The 25,050-nt window shown below is 37.3% G+C and overlaps 2 protein-coding genes and 1 long non-coding RNA gene across 6 annotated transcripts in view; 1 reads left to right on the forward strand and 2 right to left on the reverse strand.

Moving 5' to 3' along the window:
• The window catches only part of yap1 (Yes1 associated transcriptional regulator), a 32,766-nt gene extending 21,897 nt beyond the window's left edge, over positions 1-10,869 (forward strand). For both annotated transcript variants that reach the window (XM_083553069.1, XM_083553068.1), the window contains 4 exons: positions 2,864-3,042; positions 4,872-5,005; positions 6,901-7,013; positions 8,042-10,869. In XM_083553069.1, coding sequence (XP_083409195.1) covers positions 2,864-3,042; positions 4,872-5,005; positions 6,901-7,013; positions 8,042-8,280 — 665 coding nt within the window. In that variant the 3' untranslated portion in view covers positions 8,281-10,869. The remainder of the gene's footprint in view (positions 1-2,863; positions 3,043-4,871; positions 5,006-6,900; positions 7,014-8,041) is intronic.
• LOC310732595 overlaps positions 3,176-25,050 on the reverse strand; it is a 113,536-nt gene continuing 91,661 nt past the window's right edge. Inside the window, exon 2 of the long non-coding RNA XR_014535528.1 lies at positions 3,176-3,444. This is a non-coding gene — a long non-coding RNA (uncharacterized lncRNA). The remainder of the gene's footprint in view (positions 3,445-25,050) is intronic.
• On the reverse strand, positions 17,049-23,081 carry tbcb (tubulin folding cofactor B). Of its 3 annotated transcripts, none has more exons than XM_083553169.1 (7): positions 22,937-23,081; positions 22,111-22,248; positions 21,443-21,586; positions 21,195-21,291; positions 20,675-20,866; positions 19,738-19,810; positions 17,049-19,381 (listed from the first exon to the last, which is right to left on the reverse strand). In XM_083553169.1, the coding sequence occupies exons 2-7, from the start codon at positions 22,225-22,227 to the stop codon at positions 19,267-19,269; spliced, it is 738 nt and encodes a 245-aa protein (XP_083409295.1). In that variant the 5' UTR covers positions 22,228-22,248; positions 22,937-23,081; the 3' UTR covers positions 17,049-19,266. The 3 variants fall into 3 exon arrangements, with proteins under 3 accessions (XP_083409295.1, XP_083409297.1, XP_083409296.1); XM_083553171.1 differs by having other exon boundaries at positions 22,111-22,244; positions 22,929-23,072; XM_083553170.1 differs by having other exon boundaries at positions 22,861-23,070.

Raw genomic sequence — 25,050 nt, forward strand, 5'->3', positions numbered from 1 at the left:
GGAACGAGAGAGAAAGGAACAGAAGAAAAGTTAGAAGGCTGACATGCGTCTACAGGAATGACTGGGAGCAGTGGAGGAGGAGCTTCACAAATTGGCCTGGACTTAGTGTTCCCAAATGGAGCCTGCATGTTTTTTCACACTTCGTCTGCAAAGAGCACAAACCGAGAGGAGCCACAGATAAAGCCACAAGCACAAGCAGACACGCACGCAAAGTTGTTCCGCCGTTTTTTTTTTTTTTTTTTGTTGTTTGTTTCCCCCAGTGCCGCTAAAAGGCTATCGGGTTATCTGCTGTTATTTTTTCCGCCTGCACTTCAGTGCAGGAGTTGGCACCTTGTCGCCTGGTGCTGAGTGATGTCACTCTCTTATGGAGCTCTCATCTTTTCCAGAGCTGTGCTATGAGCTAATCCTGACTCACACACAGGCTGCACGCTTGCCACAGGCCAACAGTTCAGATGCACATGTGTGAATGGTTAACGTTTGTGACTTCAGCGTGATGCATTCACTAAATGCACGCAAAAAGATCTGAAACATCTGAGTCATCTTTTTAGTCCAGATTGTACTATGTTTATAGAGCATATAGCAGCCATCTTGATCTTGTTTTCAGCTACAAAAGAGAGAAAGAGAGAGAGCGCGCAGAGTTCTAGTGAGAAACTCTCTTTTTTTCATTCTTTTTACCATCAAATATTTTATCAGCCTGGACGCTTTAAAGAACAAACATGTTAACTGGACAGCAGGCAAATATATGCAGAGGTTCAAAGAGGCCGTGCCCTGTTGTGCTCCTCTAGAACGTATCCGATAGTTTGGTGGCTTGCTCAGGGTCTTGCCTGCATGTCTATGATCCTGATGGTGTTGGTAAAGGATGAAGGTTTGATAAGGGGCTGCTGCAACGTGTTCCACACGAGCGTGAAAAATACAAAAGGGAAGATAGCATTAGCGCTTATCTGTCTCAGTCTCTTTCTTACTTTTATCTCTCTGATTTATGGAGTCTTTCTGACGCTGTCTGGATCAGTGTTTTTTTTTTTTTTATCCTGGTTTTTATTTATTTATTTTTATAGAAATAATTCCACATCATAACACTAACCACAAATACTACAATCCCATATTTCCTATATATCCGTGGATCATTCGTTTAGCTTTTGTTTGCTTAACAGTTGTTATTTGAAAAACTGATCAGGGTTGATTATTTTTCCCTGTATATTTATTCCATTTTTATCTAAATAAAGAAAATTAGATTTTGAAATACAATCTGTACAAATAGGGGTTTTTTTTAGATAGGTTTATTTTGGCCAATTCTTTTGCTGCAGTGCAAAAAAAAAAAATCTTTTTATTTATTGATTTATTTTTTTTTACAAAAAAGGGCTGATATTTAGAAAGCGATATGTCAGTATTAAACCGGTTTTAAGGTAAAAACCTGGTATGCTCTACTATGTGGTAAGATATTAATTAGTAGTCATTAATTCTTTGATTAAAATAATCAAAATAATAATCAATAGTCCTGAATCTTCAGCCAGACTTTAGCATTGTGTACATCTGAGTCTATTTTGTCTACAATTTCAACTTGGGGGGAAAAAAACCCCACAATGTGCCCATTCCGGGGGACAAGAAGCAACAGGTTCGAGAGTAACAGCTCATTAGCTGTGTTTCCTCCTACTTTGGGAATAACTTACTCTGTAGTGCTAGTGCACACGGTTTTGCTTCAATAGACCCATATCTATGTGAGATAAGGGTATGAAAGGACACACACAATTTATCACCCCTGCAAGCACACCCACGCTCTGTGCTATACCACTCAGAACATTCCCACACAGCAGTACAGCCTCTGGCAAGGTGGGGGAGGGTTAGAGGTGTGTGTGTGTGTGTGTGTGTGTGTGTGTGTGTGCGTGTGCGTATGTGCGTATGTGCGTATGTGCGCGCAAGGCTCCAATCTGATTCCCATGGAGAGAGGAAAGCGGAGACTCATTCAAGCCCGAGCAAGTAAACACACACTGATTGAATGGTGACTAGACCGGCCGGGGGGGAGGGCTGGGCTCTGCTGCATCACAACACCAGCGGCGTCACGTCTTTGTGTTAATTGGTGGCCCGGACGCATAAGTAAACAGTGATCGTCCCCGTTTGATTACAGTAACACTTCCCACAATCAGCGCCATTTGTTTCAGCTATTCCAGGGCTCTGCAATACACATGACCTCATTCACATGCATTAAGTGGTTCCCGGGCCAATTGTTAAAGAGCACCTGCACACACCCGGTCCTGCAGACACCCCGACTGCAGCTATTTACAACATAATCTTCGTTAAATCTGTAATAAATATGAATATTAACAGCAGCTGTGTTGGCTATATTATGGGAAATGTTACTAGTTGCATTTTTGGCAGCTTTTGGTTTGAAGCATAGATCATTTGACTAAAAGCCAAGATGTTTCATGTGTATCATGTGTGCAAGGTTGTTCAGTTTGTAGAAAACTGATTAATAGGCACAAAATAATTCCACTCTTTTGAATTACAATGTAGGTCTCCCTTTGGATGGGATTATCTGTCAGTTTTTGTGAATGTAGCTGGTTGATCTGATATGTGATATGTAGCTGGTCCCTGTGAGGAAAAGCTGCTTAAATAAAAAGAAATGATAAAAATGCCAGAAGGTTTCCTTTTGGTTACTGATGTTACACCTAGGTTTGTTTAGGTGTAACTACGGTAATTATTATTAGTAGCAGTAATTATCTCGCAATGTTAATGCCTATTAATCATTTTTCTACTAAACAACCATACTTTAATAGACAGATAAGACATGCTGTAGGTTTGGGTGTAGGAGAAATAAAGTTCAAAAGTACAAATCGCTTCTTTCTTTTTTATTTCTTCCTATGTGTAGCTCTGAACCAGCAACGAATTACCCAGAGTGCTCCTGTAAAGCCAGGCACCCAGCTCCCCTCCAGTCCCCAGAACCCAACCATCATGGGTGGTAACAACCAGATGAGACTGCAGCAGCTACAGCTGGAGAAAGAGAGATTGAGGCTTAAACACCAGGAGCTGCTCCGCCCGAGACCGCAGGTCAGACACGTACACATACACACCTCCAGCACCAAATGCAACACAGGCATGTTCTTTAAGTGTCGAATGCAGAGAAAGGGGGTCACAGGATAAACTTGCATTGCTGTTTCTGTATATACTCAATGGACAAAATTTTTGTTCTTCCCCAAACTGTTACCTTAAAGTTGTATAGAATGTCTTCGGATGCGGTAGTATTATATTTCCACTTCACTTGGACTAGAAGACGCAAACCTGTTCCACGACAATGCCCGTGTGCACAAATCCAACTCCATGTATAAATGGTTTACATGGGTTTGAGTGAAGGATCTTGAGTGGCCTGCTATAAAGCTCTAACCTCAACCCTATTGAACACCTTTGAAAATAATTGGAACACTGACTGCACCCCAGGTCTTCTCTCTTCACCTACATCAGTACAAGACTTTCCACAAATTTCCACAAGCACACGCCATGATCAAGATCTCTTCCCAATAGAGTGGAGGTTATAATAACAGTAAATGGGGACTAAATGGGATGTTCAGAAGTACATACAAATTTTGTGGCCACGTTTCCACAAACCTTTGTCCATAAAGTGTATTTTATGTATATTTTTAAATAAGAAATTGAGTACAACATGAATTAATCTAGTCAGAAAACCTCTTTTAATGAAACAGAATATGTTGGATTGTATTAAATGTAACTTTTATAACAGTTTCGCATTTGTCATGATGGAGGATTTGTGAATCTTTATGAGTATCAGTCGTCTAATGAACACTTGATCCTCAGCCTTTGTTATAACGATCATCACTGTGATGATAAACACAAGTGCTTCGCTTTGGTCTGAGGATCGTGTGTGTGTGTATGTGTATGTGTGTGTCCTGTCTATAAGTCACTCGTGTGGAGTGATGTGCGTGTGTGTGTGTGTGTGTGTCGGGGGTGACTGAAAAGGGTCAGGGATCGGAAGAAGAGGAGGAGGTTTGGTAGGGTAGGGGGCCAGACGGGGACGAGGAGCTCGGAGCCGGGAGAGTTGAAGGGGGGCAGCTTTGGAATGTAAACACAGTGTTGACTCAGCTCTGTGAACATCGAACACACAAACCAAACCGACCGAGCTTTTCAGCCCGAAGCAGCTTGCTATAATGAAGTCAGCCCCAGTTCCGTCAAATGCAGCATGAGATAGAACACGTGACATTATCACAAATGCACTATTCAAGACTTTCTTGTAAAACGAGTCAAACTGATTAAACACTCTTCATTTCCTGCATCTCCTTTTTTTTTTTTCTCCCTTTAGCCTGTATCACCTTTGCGGTTCTTCATTCCTAGGAAGTGTTCAATAAAAAAAAAAACGGACGTGACCCTGTGCTCTACCCTCCACTTAATGACACGCAATAAACCCACACCTTAGCAACATGCAGTTAACCACCCAGTTGGGACGAGGCCATAAAATCACAGAGGACGCTTACAGAAAGAGACTTTCACAATCTTTTGACAAATGAGAACCAGATCTGTAGCTTGTGACACGTTGTCTGGGATGGGCATCATATCATCATTCAACAGGGTAATAGAGGAAACAGCTGTAAGAAAAACCTGTGGGTGAAACTTTGGTGTATTTTTTTTTGTGTGTTGTTGTTGTTGTTGTTGTGTACCTTCATTCGGTAAAACCCGAATTGTTTGTTGGCTAATGAAACAATCTTTTTTTTTTTCCTTGCAAGTCTTCAGAAACATTTAATTACAATTCCCTTACACAATAAGGATACATACAATAATGTATACAACCACTGCTTTGTTGGATGAAGGTCAACTATAATTATTATTATATATGTCCTTTTAATCATGTGGTGTATGTATTTTTGTAGGAGCTGGCTTTGAGGAACCAGCTGCCCTCCAGCATGGAGCAGGACAGTGGCACTCAGAACACGGTTTCATCCCCTGGCATGGGACAGGACGGCCGCAGCATGACCACCAACAGCTCAGACCCCTTCCTCAACAGGTGAGAATATATACCTGCTTGTCATTAGTAGCCATCAAGGATCTATGCTTGAAGGAACTCGTAACTTTGAATTCCACTTTTAATTAGTGTAGTTCACAGGTGGGAATAATCATGAAACATCGAACAAGTTATATGATCATTCTCTGGCAATTCTTCTAACGCGTTTCTCATCATTGGATAATCCGGTGAACAAAAATGAGTCAGTTCCTGTGTGACTAGGCAGATTCTGGCCACACTTAACAGAACTGCGCCACCAAGTGGTCAGTGGTGGAAAAATAGCAATAAATATACATACCTATAACAGTGTACAAGCATTTTTCGAGGACCGAATAATGATACCAGTGTTTATTATGTCAGATATACATCATAATTATAATGTGGTGACGTGCAGGTAAAATGATTTACACCAAATCATCCTTGGAATTATTTAGTAACTATAAAATCATGTGTGGAATAACATTTGTCTCAACCTGTGTATGTACACACATCTGTCTGTGTGTGTGTGTGTGTGTGTGTGTGTGTGTGTGTGTGTGTGTGTGTGTGTGTACATCTGTGTGTGTGTGTGGGTCTGTGTGCCTCTTTTTTGTGTTTGTGCATCTCTTGTTTGTTTGTCTGTAAGTCTCATTTGAGTCAGTGTGTCCTTTTTGTGTCTGTGTATCTTCTGTTTGTATCTGTCTGTGTCTCTTTGTGCGTCTCCTGTTTCGTATCCATGTGTGTCTCTCAGCACATCCTGTGTCCTGTTTAGTCTGTGTCTTTTTGTGCATTTCCTGTTGGTGTCTGTCTGTCTCTCCGCACATCCTGTGTCCAGTTTTGTCTGTCTTTTTGTGCATTTCCTGTTGGTCTCTGTGTGTCTCTCAGCACATCCTGTGTCCTGTTTTGTCTGTCTTTTTGTGCATCTGTATAAATGTCTCTCCATGCACTTTACGTGTTTGCACACTTCCTGTCTGACTGTCTTATACTGCCTGTATTGTTGTTTCTTCTCTGTTTATATACCTGTGGGTCTTTTTCTATGTCTTCTGTTTGTGTATCAGTTTGTGTGTGTTTGCACATCTCATGTGGGTCTATGTCTATGTCTTTGTGTCCTCTGTCTGTATTGTGTATGAGTGATTATAAGAGTGTGAGAAAAGAGAAAGGGCTTGCGAACAAGCAGTGCTGCTCGTGAGAATATGTGCTCTCAGCTTTAGACAGGTCATCTCCCCCTCTCTCTCGCTCTCTCTCTCTCTCTCTCTCACACACACACACACACACACACACACACACACACACACACACACACACACACACACAGACGGACACACACACAAAGACCCCATTCATCAATGCACATTTATCCACTACACACCACACACACACACCTCTTACTCTCTTCATTAGTGTAAGCCTGCTGTATTTGCTCTCGCACTGTACCCCTGCACACTGGCCTCTGTTTACGGAGAGGTGTGATTCCGAAGCCTGCTCCAAACACCCTTTTACAACTTCACTTTCGCGCTGTGACAGATTTTCAGCTCACTGCTGGGTTTTACGCGTTCTTCTCTTATTGTTAAGTAATATTTTAATAAATCAATAAAAATATTATTCAGAAGCATAAGACTTATATGTATAGTTTGCTGGAGTAAGAATTTTCAGTTCATGTTTTCTCCTAAACTTATAACAATATATATATATTTTTAGTATTACAACCGCTTTATATTTTTTCTTGCTTTTTTCTTGATTATATTTGTGAATATAAGAGCAGTCATGCTGACATGGCATAGAGGGTTGTCAACCCTCAGTCATCTGGTAAATGACTGAGAAAAACTATTCCATTATTTATTAATGTACAATTCATCATTAGTTTACACCGTGATTTTAGAAGCAGAGCGTTAACTTTCTTCGGTCTGTTTCTCTCCCCACAGTGGGACGTATCACTCCAGAGATGAGAGCACAGACAGTGGCCTGAGCATGAGCAGCTACAGCGTCCCCCGCACTCCAGACGACTTCCTGAACAGTGTAGACGAGATGGAGACAAGTATGATTCCTCAATAAACTTCTAGCACCCCTGCTTTTAATTTATGACTGCTGATTATACAGTTTAGGATGTTTTTATATATTCATATACAGTCGTATGCTAACATTTCATCATTAGTTATTTAAACAATTTATTTATGTCTTCGTTCATTTTTCTTGTTATTCTTGTTTTGCTGATGATTTGTACCTGTTGGAAAACATGCAGGTTTATTAATCAGTCAGTGCAAATTGTAATTCGAGTGTAATTTTAGAGTCTTTTAACACATTTACCTGCACATCTGAGAGAAATGTTGATATTCCTGATTTGTTTGTTTCATTGACCTTTACAGGGTGAAAGACTTGAGCTACCTAAAGCCTTATTCAGATTTGATTAGTTACTAACGTGGTGGTGATGTAACATTTATTACTGGCATTTACTGGGATTTTTGTCCTGTATGAACTGATGACAATATTTGACAGACAGTACATGTACGCATCTGAAAAAAATGACTATTTTAGATGACCAGTAGAAATAGCCAGAGGTGAAATATCCTGTGAGAATTGACAACATTTCTAATGCATTCCTGTTCTAAAGTGATTTGGTCTGGAACACCATAATGAAATCATGTATTGAGCTGAAATACAGAACAATAAAAGAAGCGAAGGATTTTAAAATACATAAGTAGCCCAAATAAATGTTTGTCATGTGACCTGCTAATGATGAACGTAAGTACATATCGGTAAAAGCAATTAGTGTGTTATTAAAATAACTTGTATATAACCTTCAATCTGATGACCATTCACACTCATCTCTGTGATTTCTGATCCTGTTTAAATCTGTCATCATTCCTTTGCATTACCAGAGCTACATTATACATGGCATCCCTATTTCCCAGTTGTCTAGAAATAGTTGGACAGCAAGTTATTGGGTTCACAAATTTTTACTGCTAGCAGATGAAGTAAATCTTACAAACTGATAAACATGGTTCTTTTTAAAGATTCGAGAAAGAAACCGTTTCTCAAGTCTCTTTGTCTTCTCGCACCCTTTAGGTGACTCCCTTGGCCCTGCGTCCTTGGCGACCCAGCCGAGCCGTTTCCCAAACTACCTAGATGAAATCCCAGGCACCGATGTAGACTTGGGCACCCTGGAGGGCGAGAGCATGGCGGTCGAGGGCGAAGAGCTGATGCCGAGCCTGCAGGAGGCGCTGAGCTCCGACATCCTGAACGACATGGAATCCGTGCTGGCTGCGACCAAGATCGACAAAGAGAGCTTTCTGACCTGGCTATAGATCAGCTTTAACACACACTATGCCTCCACTCTCTTCACAACAAACTGCTGCCTAGGCCAATCTGTGAAGGATGTGTAGACGCTTTGAGGGCTTTTTTTGTGTGTGTGGTTTTTTTTTTAATTGACATTTTACTCCCTTAGACTTTGATTGGGGTTTTTTTTTTTCTTTCTTTTCTTCTTTTTTTTCACTCACGTTACACATTAATCACGGCTGGACTGGTTTCTTTGAGGGCTTTTCGCCCAGAATATATATAAACCACACATGGCCTAACTGGTTTTAAATCATATTTTAATTTTTCTTTTTTTCTCTTACCCATTCCCTTTTTTAATGTCTGCATCCTCAAGGCTGGCCCATGAACAGACAATTATTCACCCTTTCCTATTGAATGGCTTTGACAAAGTGTTGAACCCTCATCGCTCTCCTATACGACCTCCTCCTCTGCCTCGCCCGTAGCCTAAACTACAGTTTCCCCGTCTTTACCTTATTTCACTATGAGCCTGGCAAACCAAAAACACTCACAAGGGCTGCTTGCAAGTATGTGGATCATGAGGAGATCTCTGAGCTTGAGTTCTTGAGGGTTGAACCTGTTGCTTTAGGAAGGCAGATCCCCCTGCTCGGCTGTGCCAGCATATCAAACACTAATCGATACAAGTGCCTTCGGTTTGATCTCTTAGTGCAGCAGATAAAAACACTACTTTGCTTTTATTGTTTTTGTTTTTTTTCTTATTTTTAACACTATATATTACCGAACAATTCTGATCGCCTTTTTTCTATTTACAGGTTTCAGTAATCGAAAGTGTATTTTAAAGTTTATATAAAAATGCATTTTTTGTTGGATTTTTATCAACTCTAGCCTCAGTCTTATTTAAGACTGATTTTTTTTTATTTGTTTGTTTGTTTGTTTGTTCATTTATTCTCATGATAAACTGGCTTATCATCTAACATGGTTGCTTTCCAGCATGCCGCCACTGTTTAATCACTGCAGAATAGATGGAATTGATTACCTGGTAATCAGCAGAAATGATCAAAATAGATTCAGCTTTTTTTGTTTGTTTGTTTTGTATGGTAATATGTAGGTTTTCAATCATTATAAATGTAATTTTTTTGCCTATTCAGTGACCATATAGTTCAAAAGCAGGGCTCAGAAAGTTTTTGATGACCGGATAAGGATACGTGTGTATGGACGCTCGTACGGCGTTGAAGTGATTGAAACGATGGGTTTGTTATGTTTCCAGTTGGATAATAAGCACGTTTTGAGGGTTTGCGGTTTAGAGCAGGGCATAGCTGGTACTCGGTTTGGAAATCATGATTAAGAACGATTAGCGTGGTAGATTTTACTGGAAAAAAAACAAAAAACAATCAGCAATAACGTGTCGTCTTTTTTTTTCTTTTCTTAGTTTTTTTTCCTTGTGACGAGGCTTCCAAAGAGTTTGATGATTTTTTTTTTTTTCCTTTAAGAAACAAAGTAATTTATCCTTATTCTTTGTGTGTATACATGTAGCATAAGCTAATGAGAGAATATCCAGCTGATGATTAGTCAGTGGATATGTGATGACAGTCACAAGTCTCCCATACTAGACCCTCGAAGAGCAAATTACCAAGAGCAGCCTTGTTGTTTACATTGTTGCAGAGCGATAGTACACTACAGATGTTAGATGCTTTATATAGAGACATAATGTTTACAAGATTATTAGCCGGCCTACACTACGCAGAGACGACGCTCCTACACTTTGAATGTGATTTTTATTTTTTTGAAAAGTTAAGCTCATGAAATGATGAGAAAATTATTCGATTATCAGCACGAACGAGACGTGCTGAGAGCAGCTCATACGAAGTATTTAGAATATTCAACATGATGTAAAACGATCAAATTGTCACTTCCCTTGCATTCCATTTATGAAGCAGCTGCCGAAGTGGGCAAATTTTTTTATTTTTTATAGGGGGATCTCCTATAATCTCCTTAGGGTTCACATTTGGAGCGTCTAATTTTACAAAACTATCCTAATGTCGGATATCCTGATCAAATATAAGAACATGTTAGAATATATGAACATCAGCCCCTGCCTTATGTGAACAAAGATCAAAAAAACTGTGATCAATCTATGCCGCAGTGATATTAAGGGGGAAAAAAAGACCTTAGTAGTATGTTTTAGAATAGAATCTATTTTTTACAGAAGTATGCTCGGAATAAACAGTGTTTGATAGCGATGCAACAAAACGAAATCGTTTTTTAATGAATTGTTGGTACAATGCTGATATTGCATGTTTAACAGGACATTGCTTCTAATGTGCATCACCTAAACATGATTTTATGCGTAGTTAGTGTGCAACTGCATATATAATAACCTTTTTTTTTTTTTTTTGTAGCGGTAGTACTAATCACTCAAGTTAAAGGATTGGTATTTAGATATCTCTAAGTGCACACAGAATGAATTTATATCCATTTATTATGATCTGTTTTTTTTTTTTTTTTTTTAATAGATTTATGTGCATGTATCTTAGAATCTTATGTTCTGTTACATTCTATCCCTTTGCATAATACTTTAAAACAAATGGGCCTGTAATAAAAAATATATATTCTTTGTTGTACTGATTGTTTGTGAAATCTTTATTTACTGAATACAGTAAATCCATCCACATATACAATTGTTGGTCATTAGGGTTGCAAAATTCAGGAATTTTCAAGACTGAAAACTTTCCATGGGAATTAACGGGAATTGATTCGAATAAACTGGGAATTTACAAAATTGTAGAAATTGTAGTTGAAATAAAAATTTTGCAGGATAATGTTGGATAAAACATCCAGATTTAATGCAATTTCAGTTGAATTTCTACCCTGCACATTCATCAATCACATTACTGTAGGGATATTGAGGCCACACCCCCTACATACACTATGCATTCTTTCATAACGTCATAGATCATTTCCTGAATCCTGCACACAAAATAATGTCAAAAAAATAGATTGCGTCTTGGCGACCATTGGCAAATATTGTATAGTTTAAAACTTCCTTGTACTGTGTGTAGGCTATTGTACAACACAATTATGCTAACGAGTCACTTTTTTTTTATCTATTAGTTTGCATGCATGTCAGCTTATGACCAAACAAAATGTTTATATTTGTATATGCTACAGTTTATATTAATTCCCATAAATTCCTGTAAATTCCCATAAATGCCTAGTAAGTTTTCAACTTGGAATATTTCCAAAATTCCCCAAATATAGTTCCCATTGAAAGTTTCCGAACATTTACCGCCGCTTTGGCAACCTTGGTGGTCACTTTATTAGGAACACCTGTAATACACATTTACTCGAATTATTGAAATTATTCTGTGGGTGCAAACACCTTGTTAATGAGCGAGTTAATGTTAATGACACTCTTTACAAATATGCTGAGCAGAAAAGCATCTCGGGGCGAAAAACATCTCGGAATTTCGGAAAACAGGTTTAAAACTTTATCAGGTTTGATCTACTAGGCCAAAAACAGTATTAAAACAATTATTGGACAAATATCGTCTTTTTTTTTTACTCTTCATCTGTTAATTTTTGCAGTCGTCCGTACAGATTTTACAAGAGTATGTAAGTGCTCTATTCTGTTTTAAAGATGTTAGTTGATGTTGATGTCTGCCTGATGACATCAAACATTTCTGTTCAGTATGGTCAATGTGATATTCAATCCACTATTTGGTAGCATCAGATGATGAAAACATCACGATAAGTTATATCACAAAAGGAGTTTTTCGAAATAAATAAATGTCATATTTTCATTATTTGCATTCTGATTGGTACGATATTTAAGCAAGGACAATGATTTGAATCACCATTTTTTCAGAATAAACAGGAAAGTAGTAGTTCATAATCTACACTATAGGGACAAAAGTATCAGGACACCTGAGTCTTCTGGCCATATGTGGTTCTTTCCCAAACTATTAGCGCAATGTTTGAGGCACACAATTGTATAGGACTTCTTTGGATGTACTGTAGTAGCATGAAATTCTTCCAAATCTGTCCATGCATGGCAATGCCCCGATGCAAAACAGCAGCTCTATGAACATATGGTTTATGTTTTTTGGAGTAAAAGATCTTGAGTGGCCTTATATAGAGCTCTGATCTCAACCCTATTAAATATCTTTGGGATGAGTTGGATTGCTGACTGCACCCCAGGCGTCCTCACCCAACATCAGTACCTGACTTTACTAACACCCTAGAAAATGAGCACAAATATTCACAAGCGCACTCTATAATCTAGTGGAATATGTTTCCAAAAGAGTGATGGTTATTATAAGAGCAAGGTGGTGTTTTATTACTTGGTACTTATGTGACAGTAGATGTTAATACTGATTCCCTCACTACACCCTTTATTTTGTTGATTAAGTAGCATCAGTTTTACTGATAAACAGCAAGATGTGATTTTTCACTACTCAACACTGTTCTTGCTGGAAAAGTTTTAAGCACAGCCTTGCCCTCTGATTGCTATGTAGACAGAGGAGTCTCGTTCTTCTCACATTTTTTTTGTCTTTATTAAAAAGCTAAACATTTACAATCTCTTAATTGTTAGACCTTAACTGTGTAACTCTGCCACCACCACAATTCCTTGTAAATTACAGCTAGAAACAGAAAAAGTGTTGAATAATAGAAGTCGCATCAATAAAACTAAAACCTTGTATGACTTTAAGGCAATGTATTAGCATATACACCAATCAGGCATAAGGTTATGACATAACATTATGACTGGTGAAGTGAATATCACTGATTATTTCATCATGGCACCAGTTAGGATTTATTAGGCAGCAAGTGAACATTTTGTTCTCAAAGTTAATGTGTTAAAAGCAGGAAAAATGGGCAAGTGTAAAGATTTGACTGAGTTTGACAAGGACCAAATTGTGACGTCTAGACGACTGGGTCAGATCATCTCCAAAACTGCAGCTCTTGTGGGATGTTCCTGGTCTGCAGTGGTCAGTATCTATCAAAAGTGGTCTAAAGAAGGAACAGTGGTGAACCGGTGACAGGATCATGGGAGGCCGAGGCTCATTGATGCACGTGAGGAGTGAAGGCTGCGGAGTGGTCCGATCCAACAGATGCAAACTGTTTAAAAAGTTAAAGATGTTTATGCTCGATGGGTCAGGACTGTTTTGGCAGCAAAAGGTGGACCAACACATTTTTTGGGCAAGTGGTCATAATGTTATGCCTGATCTGTTACCATAAAGTTATGCCTGGTTGATGTAAACCCTTAGTAAAACCATGAAGTTATGATACTCACAGCACTCGATAGCGCCCCCGCTGGTGAGAGCACAATAACCTGTAGCTCAGAAACACAAACAGTGGTACGATAAACTCCAGCGAGAGGATTAGAACAACTTAAGGGTTATGTTTTTTACTCTAGTGATGTTCAAAACAAGACAAAAAGTAGAGATGTATTAAAACTAATATAAACTCATACTCTAAATTATAGCTGGAACTTTTGCTGAGCCATAATAGAAAACTAACAAACACCTTCTGATCAATCAAAATCAAGAATTCACTGTGGTATAACATGGATGAATACCTAATGTAGGAAGTGGAACATTCTGGCTCACTGTTATTGTAAATGGAGTCCGTAACAATGGTGTAGTGTGTTTAATGGATTCATGACTTGCTGAGAATGAAGCTGTGAAAGTCACTTTTCCTTTTCCCATATTCCCTAGTTATTGTAATACATATTATGATCTTGTTTCTTGAAATCTGAGAGGCTGAAAGGACTGAAAGAAAAGGTGAAAGGTAGACAGTTTGCAAATGTATTATTTTAGGTACAATGATTACAGGACAGAGTTAATGTGTACACATGGTGAGAGGACAGAAAGGTGAAAGAGACATTTCAACTGCATCTTGTACAGAAACTCCCTTAAATCCAATCTTATGTATTTGTTGATCTGACAAAAGTTACATGCCATATTATATACTACAACGATAAAACTGTTTGTTAAAATAATTCTTTATTTTTAGAACCATTTGTTGCCCAGATTTGGGATGTTTAAATAGTGTTTTTTTTTACCACTATACTCACATCTTTTTACGTTTTCCTATATTTAGTATCAGACTATTACTCATGATATTATTGCTATTTCTCAAAACATTTGACATGAAAAATGAAACATTTTTGAATTTTTTATATATTGGAATTAACTTGTATAATTTATAATTCTATTTATTTAATGTTTGTATAGAGGTAGTTGTTTTTAGGAGTATTTTTTATGTTAAACTAATTTTAACAAATATTGTTCTTCAATTTTGCAATGATATAAAGTATAATAATAGTAATCACTCTAAATAGCAGCATGTTTCACAACATAGCAGGTTGTGGGGTTTTTTTTTATACAGTAAATCAAAAATCTAAATGCTCTAAATAAGAGTCTACACAGTAACACACAGAAAGAAAAAAAAAACCATATTGACCAGTTACAATGAGTGCATGAAATACACACACATCCAACACACTCTTTTAACCAAAATCACACACCAAACATTCAACAACTTATCAAACAGTGAAATATTCAATATCCTACAAAAAGAAGATAAAGACTGCTGTATATTAGCGGGACAATATGTGGCATGCAACAATATTAGGAACAGTGAGCGATCTATTTGCCTGTTTATCATCATTATTATTTATAGTTTGTTTGTTTATTAATTTTTTCACACATTTCCTTCAAAGTATATACAATATTCTGTCTTTTAAATTGTTCTTAGTTTTTGTATATCGCACAATTTCTTGCTCGTTTAAAAATATTAATATTAAAATATTATATTTGATTTTCTATCTATCTATCTATCTATCTATCTATCTATCTATCTATCTATCTATCTATCTATCTATCTATCGAGAGAGAGAGAGAGAGAGAGAGAGAGAGAGAGAGAGAGAGAGAGAGAGAGAGAGAGAGAGAGAGACTGGACTCAATCACCTGAGTATGTTTAAAGAAACTTTGTTTTAACGTTTGTATTATTATTATTTAGAAACTGTGTTTTCAGAATGTGTTAAAATTAACTCTATGTAATTAACTGATTACAGACTAATGAGGCGAAATGTGGGTGTGGAACACAGTGCTGATCTGCCCCCTACCGGCTAGTGAGATTTTGCAGTTTAGTAAAGATAAATACACAGCGGGGATAAAACTCTCATACGGTTATTATAAAGCTTAATTTCTAACTTACTAAAATATTAATTTGACTAACTTTTTAAGTAACTGTATTAAAACTTCTAGAAGACTGCTTACCTACAGTGCTAATGACTACGAACGATAACGATAAATTACATTAAAATATTATTGTACGAATTACGAATTACTATTAAACCGCTTTCAAGGCAAAATGTCTAAAAAAAAAATTAAATAACACACATAGTAATTAATTTTATTCCGAGACACTGCAAAAATAAGTTCTCATCTCGTCTCGTCTCGTCTCGTCTCGTCTATCTATCTATCTATCTATCTATCTATCTATCTATCTATCTATCTATCTATCTATCTATCTATCTATCTATCTATCTTCTTTTTAATGAGTAGTTCAATTTATTTATTTATACAATCAACATTTATTTTCAATGATCTAGTTTCAGTTTCAGGTTTTGTTTAACAGACTATTGCCTATTTTACCACAATGGGAAAAGTAAAACAGTGAAGGGATACTGTAGGGTCAGTTAAACACAAGTGCACTTTTTTTTTTCCAAGTTTGCCCATAAAGTCAGGAGTTATAGATGTCTACCAGCTTAATGAGTTTCCAGTTTCTGGTAACAATAGAAGCACCAAAAGTTCAACAACTTCAAAAATGTATAGGTATTTAGTCTTTCACACAACCCATACAGGACGAGAACAAGACTATCCCCGTCTAAAAGACTATCAACGTTAACAAAAACTAAATACAACCCTATACAATAGTTGGAACCTTTGAGTTATTTCAGTACATCTAGGTGACATCAGTTTCACCTAGATTGTCAAAAAACACTAATTGTTATCCATTGAGGATAAAAAAAGAACAATTTTAAGTATACTCTAGACACTGTTGTGTTAAAATCACAGGTTTTTCTGCACTCTGATATTTAATATGAACACTAAATATCATGACCTGCATCTGCAGAATATTATGCATCGTGCTGCTTCAACATAATTGGCTTTATAGATAACTGCATAAATGATCAGATATACAGGTTTTACAATTAAAGTGGATGGTAAGTACATATAGGACCTACAGTAATGCAACTGGGTGGTTTAGCTGCTCTTTAAAAGTCTACACCATCAATCTGCATGGGGAGCAAAATGCAATATAAAAAGTAAAATAAATTACAAATGCATTCATTAAACATGCTATCATTAAGGGCTATAATCAAGAGAGACTTTCCGAAATTTATACGAACCCAAAAGGAGTGTATTTGTCACAGAAACTGTCATACATCCAAATCGTTATTTTGTTTTGTTGACCATGCTTAGAGGGCTAACGTTAGCTATAGCTAACTATGCATGAGAATTCAACCCAAAGTGTAAATATCTTAGACTACATGAAATAGCATGAAACCCCCATTTAATCATCCTGTTCTGATAATGTCCGTCACTCTACCTCCTTATTTTCCACCATCACAGATAGAAGAAAACAATAATGCAAAATATAAGGTAGACTAGGTGGCCCAAATACAGTTCACTTGTGGGTCGTTTTTCACAGAAAATGCTGAGCCATCGAGACCACCTGGAATGATAACGCGGATCAAAATCATCTGGTGCAGGAAAACTCCAGTTACAGCTTTTATGTTAATGCACTGTTTTTTTTTATTTATTCTAGCAGAAGCCATGATAACATACAAAACATTTACACATCAGAAAGAGATTTACAGAATAAATAAATAAAATACAATTTCACACCAATGGAGCTGGGTAAACTTCATATGACAGGCCAGGGTCTCCAGCACCATTTCATTATTTATCTGCTTCACTCTACAAATGTAACTATTTGTTAGTTCAGGATATTGTTTGACTGTGTAAACACAAACAAAAGCAAATTGTGCTGGAAAAAATGTGCTGGATTAAATAAAAAGCAGGGTGTGAGCTGAGAATTGCTGTCATACAATAAGTACACTTAAATATTTCATCACAGACTTAAGCATATTGTAAACGACAGATCTTCAACAGGTGTAAGCAGCAGAAACGATTTCCTGTTTGTGTGTGTTTGCATTGTGTCCATGCTAGTAAACTACTTATTGTTTAGTAGACGATGACCATGTTTGAAATCACACTAAATCTGCAGCACTGCAATATCATGTGATGGACCAAAAGGTCAATGGTTCTCTAATCCAGTCCCAGGCATAAGGGTGGCTGATATGATAAACTTAAATAATGTCAAAATGAATGTGTGTGTATTCAGTGCCAGCCAATAGACTGTGTTTTGTATACAGATGCTCCCCGTCTAACGAACAAGTTGTAGCCTGAACTTGTTCGTAAGTTGTTAGTGTTTGTTATTGACTACGCATATCTCCAAATGATTTAAGAGCTATAAATACTATCAAATAAACTAAATCTACTAAAACATATCAAAATACTGTTTACAATATTTAGTATTAAGTAATAAATAATAATAATAATAAAAAAGTGCGCATCATGTAGATTTGTTACGGTCGACGACTAGCTACAGTGGCTCTCCTCCGTTTTGAATTTTTCCGACTCCGAACAAATTTCACTTTGAGGACAGGTTTGTTCATATCTGCGAAAGTTCGTAAAGTGGGAAGTGTCTGCATATAGGGAGTTTATTCCTACACCACAAGTGTTCTTAGGACAGACTCCGGATTCATCATGACCTTGACCAATTTAAAGCAGTTACTGAAAATGAATGAACAATAATTAAGATGCACTGAATGCCCATTTAGACTTGAAGGAAAAGGAATGTAGGTTTACATGTTATAATTTCAAAAGAAAAGGATAAAGTGCACTAAAACTTTTTCAAATAAATGATCAAAGTAACTATGATTATTATTTTAGCCATCAGGTCATTGTAGTATATAATAGTTATTCAGATTGTAGATTTTCACATTTTCTGAGGTCTGCTTACACAGTGAACAAATTAAGCAGTAAAGCTTTCAATAATGTTAAACATCTACAGAAACACCAAAAAATGTGTTACTTTCTAATTCAATGACATCTGTTTTAGAGTAACATGCAGTTTAGGATAACAATCCTGTTTATACGATACACATTAAAATTTTTGCACAATAACATGTGGCCCACACCAACCTGGGAAACATAAACCTCAGACATTTTATTTGTTTTTACCTATTTTAATCCAATTATTAGCTAATTACCAAATCTTTCATTGCAGGGTCACAGCAGGGACATTAAAATGTGCAGTTCATTTATTGTCTCGGACTGGAATTAAAAACCACTGCGAAGATATGAATTTCCATATCCATGTTAATATTCAATCCGTTTCATGCACAAGATTAATTTAAGACGCTGAAGATATTTGGGCACGTTGTACACCAACTGATGGTTTTCAATAAAATCGAATAATAATAGTTTATTTTTTACATAATAATCTAATCGGTTTAACAGCTCCGATATCACAGAATGCATTGGAACAATAAAGACATTGAAATGGTAGTGCACTGTTAATTTGTAAGTGAGAAAAAAAATAAGAATAAGGCTGTTAGTTTCCAAAAAACATTTATACATATTATACATTTCAGTGAAAATAAAACAGTTTAACGTTCCACATAACTGCTATGCCGTCTCCTACACAATTCGCCATTTACTCATCGTGAGGCGATGCTGTCCACTAACAGTGATGTGTAAAGGCCACCTTTTACATCTTTTCAGGACATACATGAAACTAAAACATGCTTAGCTAGAACAGGAAAAACCCTTGTAATCTAGGGCTATGACTGTAGACTGAATAGAGTTCTGCTTTGTCCTTCCAGGTGGACCTTTTTTCCCACCAGATTTGATACCTTGTGAGAACATGCCACAAAGACCCTATATCTCATCCAGACCGTAGTCCTCCTCTGGAAAATCTCCCACAGTCACAGACAGGGGCTTCACAAACGCACCGTAATTTGGTTCACACTCAAAGTACCGCTTGCCATTCACACTGAAACAAGATGCAGCCATAGAAATTGTCATTACCTCCAGAAGAACAATGACATTTTGTTTCAATCTAGAATAAAATCTTTTACAGTTGAAATATCTGGGTTTAACTAAATCATGTAAAGCTGAACCGAATAAACGATTCTAGAACCTTTACTGCCCACCATCAAAATGTTCCTCTTGGTAATCACAAATCTAAATTTCTCCAAGTTATTTTGTAAATGAAATGATCATGGTGGACAATATGTGGTTATAGCTATTCATGTAGTTTGTGTTTATTCCAGAGGGGAAATAAACAAAAATCAAAACCTATATACGATCCCTGTCTGTAGCAGGAAAAAAATTTATGCTGATACTGACCTGCCATCATTTTTCCCGAGTGGCTCATCATATTTCACACCCACCCAGTACCCTGGTTTGAAATCTGCCGTACCTACAAAACACAGAAATAAAGTGCAAAGTGTAAAAGCATGGCCTACACAAATCTCTTTGGTGTTTACCACTAAAAACAAAAGGCTACTTCAAATACAAGCTTGTAAAAAGTACATTCTACATGGTTTCTATTTTGAACACCCTACACTATAAGAACAAAAGTTTGTGGACACCTGACCATAAAGGTTGCGTGCTTTTTGAGTACCCCATTCCACATTTAGTCTCTATTTGCTGTTATAATAACCTTTATAGCCTGGCACTGCATTTTTCCGGTATTACTGCGTGTGTTCAAGATGAGGATTATGTCCTTATTTTTTTTCTGATGCCCATTTCAAGTTTCTTTGACTATCCCGTAACGCTGTTGCCAAGAAAAATAAAAAAGCACGAGTTTTGGAAATCTGTCTGTGCTTATATGATTTGTGTTGCAAATGGAGTTAACGAGCTCTCCCTTTACCCAGACACAACGCGTTACAACGGCTTGTATCTAAACAGTAGCCGACCAAGAAAGTCATTGTTCACTGTCTTCCTCCTTCCACAACTATTTCTCTCGGGAGTTTATCTTTTGGCATTTTGTGCGTTTAAAAAAACGTTTTTTCTCCCGATGTCGTGCAACTCAGAACACAGGTGAGGAGCGTTTTTCATTTCCGTTCGGAAATTTCATTGGTCTAATGTTATGTCGCTCAGTTTTTTGGCCTGAAGTTTGTGAAACTGGGAAAAACCCAGGAAAAATCCATAAATTAGCCGCTTCGTTGTTTAAGCCGCGGGGTTCAAAGCGTAGAAAAAAAGTAGCGGCATATAGTCCAAAAAATACGGTGGTGTATTATTTTAATCTGTAATCTCTGGCGGGAAAAAATTATACACTTACCTGCAAACATAACTGTGCCTATCTTTGTTGGCTGACCAGCCACTTGAACTTGACACCGATTGCCAACTGTGATCAAGGCTAATGCAGCTTTCTCCTCGTTCTCTTTCTGAGAGTGTGTCTCTTCAAGCTTAGCCATGTTCTCTTCATTGAAGCGCCCTATCTTCATGTTTTTTTTGAAGTTTCGCACAGAGTCTGGGAAAACCAAGTGGGTTTCAAAGCTCAAAAGACTGGAACATTAAAAAGGTGACCAATAAAGTGAAGAGTAACATGAGCTCACAGTGACACACACACATCTGGAATTCATTGAAGGACATTATTTCACTTCATGTATTAGGTGGTTTTAATGTTTGTATTTACTTTAAGGCATGCAAAAACTATATAAAGATCACTTATAATGCAATAACATTACTGATAGTAAATCTAAATACTTTGCTTTCGAGTTGCACCCTCTAAAGGCCAAAACATTTTTTTCATATGGTCAATAGAATTAAATAAGAATGATTTAAAACCCATGAATTACCTGATCTCTTTTCATACAAATCTTCAGGGATCTCATATTTCTCTACCTTGGACACATCACTGAATGCTCCGGTCAGAGAGCCGCTGCGGTCAATCACCTGCATTTAGAATTAAAACGATCATTCATAATATCTCAAGTCTTTATCACGAAGTCTTAAATGAGAAAAAAAAGATTGTTTTAACTGTGATTAGGAGAATTTTCAACCTCAAAAAATGCCTTTCTGTCTTTATCAGTGTCCCCTGACTTACATGTATTCTGCAGTCATCATCAACAGGGTAAGAACCTAAAAGAGCTTCATGATCATCAAGGTTCTGCAAAAACTTGTCTGAAGAGCTGAATAACTGAAGGTCCATTGAGGCTGCAGGGCAACCGATGATGAGCTCCAGCTTGCTCTGAGGAAGACAAATACAGCAGAGGAGAATGAGATACAAGCACAACACACGTCTACAGCAGGTTTCACTGCTTCAAAAAATTTAGCATTTCCTGCTTTAGATTTTACTCTGGTACATATAAATGGAACGGTATATGAAATGGGACAAACAAGATATGACCACCATGGTTTGATACAAAAACATACAGACTGCTTACCGAGATGTTCTTTCTGTGTGATCAGTCATTTGCTTTACCAAATGTGTTTAATATTCATATTTAAAAACTGCCTTTTAAACACATAAGGTGTCTCTCCCAAATATGTTGTACATACAATGCTATAGTAATTTTCATAATATTCACTGCATATATTGGATAGTCAAAGAATATTTTTTGATTTTTTAATCAGGATTCGCCTAAACCTCACATAACCAGACATGCAAACCAGTCTCAGTGATGCTGAGCTTGGGCCCTAAAATCGCCCTAAAAGCTCCTGGCGTTAACCATCTCCTGCTTCCTGTTCTGATGATGCAAGACCGCAAAGCACCTTAAACTCGGCGATGGTGATCCCTCGGTTAAACCTCCGGCTCACATCGAAGGAACTGAGGGTGCTGGTCACACGCACAGACACTGTGGGGTTAGTGATCACCGTCACACACTCCATTTTATAAGCCTTGTGGTCTTCCTGCCCAAATATAAAAAAAAAAAAAAAGGTGAACAAAAGTGCATTTTAATACTCATACTAGTCAATTTTTTTTCTGACTCATCATTCGCCATAATGTAAATTGGATTATCTGGACTGAGGCTATTACAGGAGACTCCTTAGTCACTATATTAAATACAGTGAACACACAGCTGACTTTTCACTTTTAAACTGAGAATCATTTCCATTAATGGCAGGAGAATGCCATTTACCTACAAGACTAGCTTTGAATGTGACTCAATCAGGGCCACATTAAAGATGACTTCCGTCTTTATATTTTAAAGAAACCTGCAATTTAATAAGGATGGACTTTTTATATCCACTGTATGATCAAATGATGTCCATCACTGCACGCTGTGTAGGTTTAACCAACCCATGCAACACATAACCAACTTATTTAGCAACAAGGTGCTTTTATAGATACGTATACGTGCACGTGTTTATTATAATCCAACTTCAATTTCGATTAAAAGTATTGTTTATTGATCTTATTTTCAGCACGCAGCTTTTTATTGTTGAAAAGCACCTAAAACCTAGCCTGCTTTCTAACTAGCATCACAGACTAGCTAGCCTTCACGCCCTGTCAGGACTTACCCAACACTCCGGTCCACAACAAATATATATTTTGTTTTATAAAAACAGACAACAATAATGTCTTCAACCGTGTTACCTGTTTATTTAATGTAAGTATTTCGGCGAACTATTTAGCTAATTCTAAATCAAAAAAACCTTCCGGCACTTGCACGCCGACAAACCCGCTTCTGGAAGTTTCTGCCCTCTTGTTTCGTCACAGGCTGCATCCCAAATAGCGCGGTCACAATCAGGCTACACAGTAACGGCTCCTGTAGTGTACAAAGTGCACTATGGTTTAAACTTCGGACCGATTTGGAATACAGCCGCTGATTTGGGAAGGAGGAGTAACACAGTGGATATAAAGAACCCTTATTCCTAATGAAACTGCAGTTTTTTTTGTTGGTGTTTTTTTTTTTAAAAAAGACAGAAATGACACAACACAAATTACTGATGTGTAACACCTTTAATGCAATATTCTAACAAACAAGAATCCATAGAGGGAAAAAAAATAACCCCAACTAATACATTTATGGAAGTACCTTTTGCCTGAATCACTTAAATAAGACTCTATTAACTTCACACATCTAAACTTTGGAATTGTATCCCAATTCCACTCTTCTATGCAAAAAATTTACAAATTCATTCCAATTGCGAGGGAATCTCCTGCGTACGGCTCTTTTCAGGTCATTCGATAGTTTATCAATAGGATTGAGGTCTGGGCTTTGGCTGGGCCATTTAAGGACATTGATTATCCTTTTCTGAAGCCATGTTTTTGTTGAATATGATGTTTACTTTGAGTCATTGTCATGCAGAGATGTGAAATTCCTCTTCATTTTCATATTTTTGACAGAGAGAAGAAGGTTTTATGTTTATTGGTATTTAGAGCTATTATTTTCCCATCTATCTTGACATGTGCCCCTGGCCTAGCTGAAGATAGGAAGCCCCAAAGCATAATACTACCCCCACCATGTCACCTGTCAGTATGGTGTTCCTAGGATGATGCTCTGTATTGGTTTGCGCCAAACATACAAACAGACAAAAAGATCACCCTTTGTCTCGTCAGACCATAACACATTTTGAATAAATCTTTTGGCATAATTCAGACAGGCTTGAATATTCCTGATTCTAAGAAACGGCTTCCGTCTTGTCACCCTACCCCACAACTCAGACTTGTGCAGAGTAAGCTAGTAAAACATACTTTTGGAATGTAGTCTATGAATGAATGCACCCGATTAAATGTTTTTTTGTTATTATTTGATTATTTACATCTATGTGATGTGATTGGTCCAGCCCTGTATGCTGCATTTATATGCATTTTATAAAAGAATACTAAATAAATAACCATGTTAATCCCCTTGTATCCATAAACGGTGTTGGTTTTTGTGTAGCACATAATTTAAAAATACACACAAAAAAAATTACACACAGAGAGAGAGAGAGAGAGAGAGAGAGAGAGAGAGAGAGAGAGAGAGAGAGAGAGAGAGAGAGAGAGAGAGAGAGAGAGAGAACATTTTTTCTTCTCAAGATGTTCAGGTTGAAAAATGGAAACCTCCTGTGTGAATAGGGGTCAGTGTGTTTAGGGAACAGTGTTCAGGGCCTTTTATTTTTCAGGGCCTATTATCTATCTATCAATCTATCTCTCTATCTGTGTCTGTCTGCAGGCAGGCAGGCAGGCAGGCAGACAGACAGACAGACAGACAGGTTTTTATTCCTTTACCCACCCATTACTCTGGCTGCAATACCAACACGTGCCACATGATGCTGCTTAAGTGATATAAAATGTTTTGTATTTTCTATAATCTATGGCCCGACTTTTATCTTTGATTTAATTGATCTAAAATATATATATTTTTTTTTCCACTTATAAAACTCTTGTGCTGACCAAATAAAATGGTCAAATAGTAAACAGCATTAGAACCATGTATGTAAAGGTAGGTTTGAAGTTAAATGTTACATATTAATAGTTGTACCTAAATGTAATTCAAATTTGACTAAGGAAAAAAGAAAATAATTTTATCCACATCCTTCTGAGCTTCCTGTCTGATATGAAAAGTGTTTCCAAAGTGACCAGTGACTAAAATCACACACATTTCCTTAGATAATCTCTTTAGGCGCTGCACAGTCTGTGCATTTCAGAGCAACTGGTGTGCCTAGGAGGACAAGTGTGCACAGGCATAAAACCAAAGATGAAAGGCTGACACTTCAGAGGTG

This window comes from Silurus aristotelis (genome assembly GCF_946808225.1).
Source record: "Silurus aristotelis genome assembly, chromosome: 10".
NCBI classification, from domain to species: Eukaryota; Metazoa; Chordata; class Actinopteri; order Siluriformes; family Siluridae; genus Silurus; species Silurus aristotelis.

Coding starts and splice junctions, on each gene's coding strand:
- tbcb (XM_083553169.1), bottom strand. CDS start 22,227: ATGGAGTGTGTGACGGTGATCACTAACCCCACAGTGTCTGTGCGTGTG. Junction 21,587..22,110: donor TCACCATCGCCGAGTTTAAG/GTGCTTTGCGGT, acceptor TGTCTTCCTCAG/AGCAAGCTGGAGCTCATCAT. Junction 21,292..21,442: donor ATGATGACTGCAGAATACAT/GTAAGTCAGGGG, acceptor TTCTAAATGCAG/GTGATTGACCGCAGCGGCTC.